At 60.3% G+C, this 3,329-nt stretch overlaps 1 protein-coding gene across 1 annotated transcript; it reads right to left on the bottom strand.

The window, feature by feature from the left end:
• Nucleotides 1-612: 612 nt before the first annotated feature.
• Nucleotides 613-3,212, bottom strand: MNEG_13067 (hypothetical protein; the record flags this gene model as incomplete). The annotated part of the gene is made up of 5 exons (XM_014038461.1): nt 613-629; nt 1,366-2,068; nt 2,458-2,574; nt 2,815-2,851; nt 3,202-3,212. The coding sequence occupies 5 exons, from the start codon at nt 3,210-3,212 to the stop codon at nt 613-615; spliced, it is 885 nt and encodes a 294-aa protein (XP_013893915.1).
• Nucleotides 3,213-3,329: the final 117 nt, after the last annotated feature.

The raw sequence follows: 3,329 nt of genomic DNA, 5'->3' as shown, positions 1-3,329 counted from the left end.
GCGCCTGGCTCAGCCCCCACTGCGTTCTCAGACCAGTGGCTGCCTGTTTGCCTGATCAGCCTGTTTGCCTGACCTCACCAAAGTATTACAGACAATAGCCACAGCCTAGGATTCCCAGAAGTGAAACCACCTCTCCAAACTCAATCCACAAGCAATCCAAACACGAGCACAATTCGGGTGACACAAGGGGGGACTCAGAACACCAGGCAAGGGGGTAATTATAAGGTCAGGAACAGGCTAATCAAGGCAATACCGAAGGGGCAGGGCAGGGGGCTTGGCATGGTGTGATGGCGTACCGGCCCAAGGTCGGAACAGGGCAGCAGGCCAGTCTCGGCTGCGTCAACAGGTGAGACAGCCATGGCGACTGCTACCTCGGCAAGCGTAAAGCGCGGCCATCCTTTGTGGCCTAACTGCGATCCCTGACGAACATGGGAGCTGGGCACATCGTCCCACACGTTGGTGGAACGCAGCCACGCCTGTGCAATAGTTCGGTACAGAAGCGCCTGGGCTCAGGCCCCAGGCTACGGCTTGCACACATGGGTCACAATCAGAGCTGTGCCGCTGTGCCGCATGACGGGGACCTCATGGCGCGCATGCGCTGCTTGTACTGGATTATGCGCAAACAAGTGCTGTGAACAAACATCCGATGGTGGTGAGGGACTGCGTGCACACAGGCGGTGCCCAGACACTCAGCTGACAGCACCATGTCAACGTTGAATGCCGTGTGCGTGCGAGCAATTGAGCACACATATCCAAGCAGGCCCACCCACAGTTGCGCACACTGCAGCACGAACATGCTGGGCAAATGCCCATCATCAGCAAGGTCTGCGGTGTTTTCGCTTTTGTGTGGCAGAAGCGACTGTGGCTGCTGCATCTGCGCATGCCGTGCTCTGAGAATTCAAAAGGCAATGCACAGGATAAAATGGGATTCTGTGCAAGCGGCCCTGTTGAGTGATGATATCCAAAGAGAACCAGTGTTGGATGACGTCCCGACCTCAGTACCGCCTGACCCACCGACATAATTAAACTCAGCACACCCGATAGAGATGAACCGGCCGCTCGTTGAGCTGCCCGACCACCAAGTTGTGGATGGCGGCAGCACGCCCGCACTGCTCAAGGAGGTCAAGAGGGCGCCGCCCAGGTTCGAATACGTGTTGGCCAGGACGACGCCGCTCAAGGACTCGATTGGCAGGCTGCTGGGGACGTTGTACTTTGTGGGGAAATCGGCAATCTGGTCGGTTGAAGATGTTGTCACGAACGCGCGCGCCTGCACGAGTCCGGTCGGCCGGTTGATGGAGGCGCTGCACAAGGCGTCGACACCAGCCCGGCCACCAAGGCTGGCGGTCCTGCGTGTCGAAGATTCACTGTAGATCACCACCCGCGAGCGCAGGTACTGCGCCGCAGGCACGCCCCCCAGGCTGACCGCGTTGATGTTGGCCAGGTCGGTGACTTTCGCGTAGACACTGAGGTCGATGGTCGACACGTTGGCCACACTGGCCACCAGGGCGGCAACGCTGGTGTTGACCGATGCGATGGCTGCCGCGCCCGTGGTGACTTGGGCCTTCAGGGACTCCACGGTGGCGTTGGCCAGTGAGAAGGCCGCCGCGTCCGCCGTCTGGGTTGACTTGATGGCGGCCAGGGTGGTGTTGACAGTCGAGAGCTCCAGGCCGCAGGTGCACTGCTGCGAAGTAGACTTGAGCGCCGCGATGTCCCGTGCCGCGGTCTGGTTTGCCGCCTCCAGCAGGGCCAGCTGCTGGGCGGTGCGCGTGTCAGCTGCTTGGAGGGCGGCGAGCTGTACAGTGATGGTGCTGGGGACAGCCGTGCTGGACGCATTCGCTTGCAGCTTCTGCACGGCGGCGGTCAGAACCCCGATAGACGTTTTGAGCTCGTCCACCTGAGCGCGCAGCGCGGCTGTCTGGTTGTTGCCTTGGACCAAGGTGGCCTGCAGGGAGCTGGTCTGGGCGGCGGCGGCGGTGACCTTGGGCTCAAGGGCTGCCAGGTCACTGGACACTCTGTTGACCTGTGCAGCGGTCGCAACGCCGCAGCCATAGCGCAGCTTGGTGGGGTCCTGGGGGAGTGGAAGTGTGCCGATTGTTCCAAGCAACAGGCGTGGTGCGTGATCAGAACGTGCTTGCAACATGTCAATGGGCAAGTTGTCTAAAAGAGGTCCTGGAGGGGCTGCAAGTGCTCTCACCCCACAAACAACCGAGCAATTGCTCGGTTGTTTGTGGTGTGGTTGTGCGGTGGTGACTTTCAAGTCACCACCGCATTGTTGCGTCTGTTTGCTGCCACACCAGCACCCACCAGACACCTGCCCACGCGCAAGAGGTTCTACGCGCATGCGTTGTTCTCTGTGTGTGTGCATGCGTGCGTGTTTGCATGTGTGTGCGTGTGTGCGCGCATTTGTGCGCGTGCATGTGTGCACGTGCGTGCGTGCATGCGTGCGAGGATACGCACCTTGCTGTCGGCCGTAGCGTTGGCGGGAGCCAGCAGCTCGCTGCACAGCTGGTCCATGAGGGCGGTCGGGCCGGCCTTGGAGGTGCACGACTTGACCAAAGCCTTGACAGGCGCGCACTGCATGGGGATGAGCGAGGAGTGCAGATTCAGTTCATGCTTGACTGCAGGATGCTGGCTTCGCGTGCGAAAGCAAGACACATAGCAAAGTGCAGGCGGGCTTTTTCCATTTTCCCTAGGCAAGGCGCCTACATGCATAGCCACGATGGGGCAAACTAGGTGAGCAACAAGCTGGTGAGCGCCCGCAGTTGCGCACTCAGGCAGCGTGTCAACCCAACCGTGCACTCAGGCGTCACTCACCACCGCCAGCTTCTGCTTTTTGGGGGTCGCCTCAGGGCTGCGGGCGATGCCAAGAGGGTGGGAGCAGCGGGAGGACAGCAGTGCGGGTCAGCATGAACAAGAACGCATCAGCCGTGACGACAGCCTAAATGGAGGGATTCATGGGCATGCATGGAACATCATCAACACAGGCACATCAGCTGGGGTGGCTGCGATTAGCTTGCAGGGGGTGTCATCAGTCGTCAGGCTGATGCGGGGGACACCTCCATGTTCACGGGGTGGGTCCTGCCGGTGCATGGCAGCGAATGTTTCCTATAACGGGTTGTGCGGCGCACGTGTCTGGAGCTCGCTGCGATCAGGATGGAGTTCCCAACACAACCCCAGCCACCCAGCCAGGTGCCTGCGCACCTGGCGCACATGACCCCACCCAACATGTTGCAAAGAAGCAGCAGTACAACTGCCAAAGGCATGAGCGTGATCGTTATGCAACGCATGCTGGGCCTGGAGACGGGGAGTTACTACGAAGTTGAGCGTCC

Source organism: Monoraphidium neglectum (genome assembly GCF_000611645.1).
Source record: "Monoraphidium neglectum strain SAG 48.87 unplaced genomic scaffold scaffold03605, whole genome shotgun sequence".
Classification (NCBI taxonomy): domain Eukaryota; kingdom Viridiplantae; phylum Chlorophyta; class Chlorophyceae; order Sphaeropleales; family Selenastraceae; genus Monoraphidium; species Monoraphidium neglectum.
This window is presented reverse-complemented; position numbering and strand designations above follow the sequence as displayed.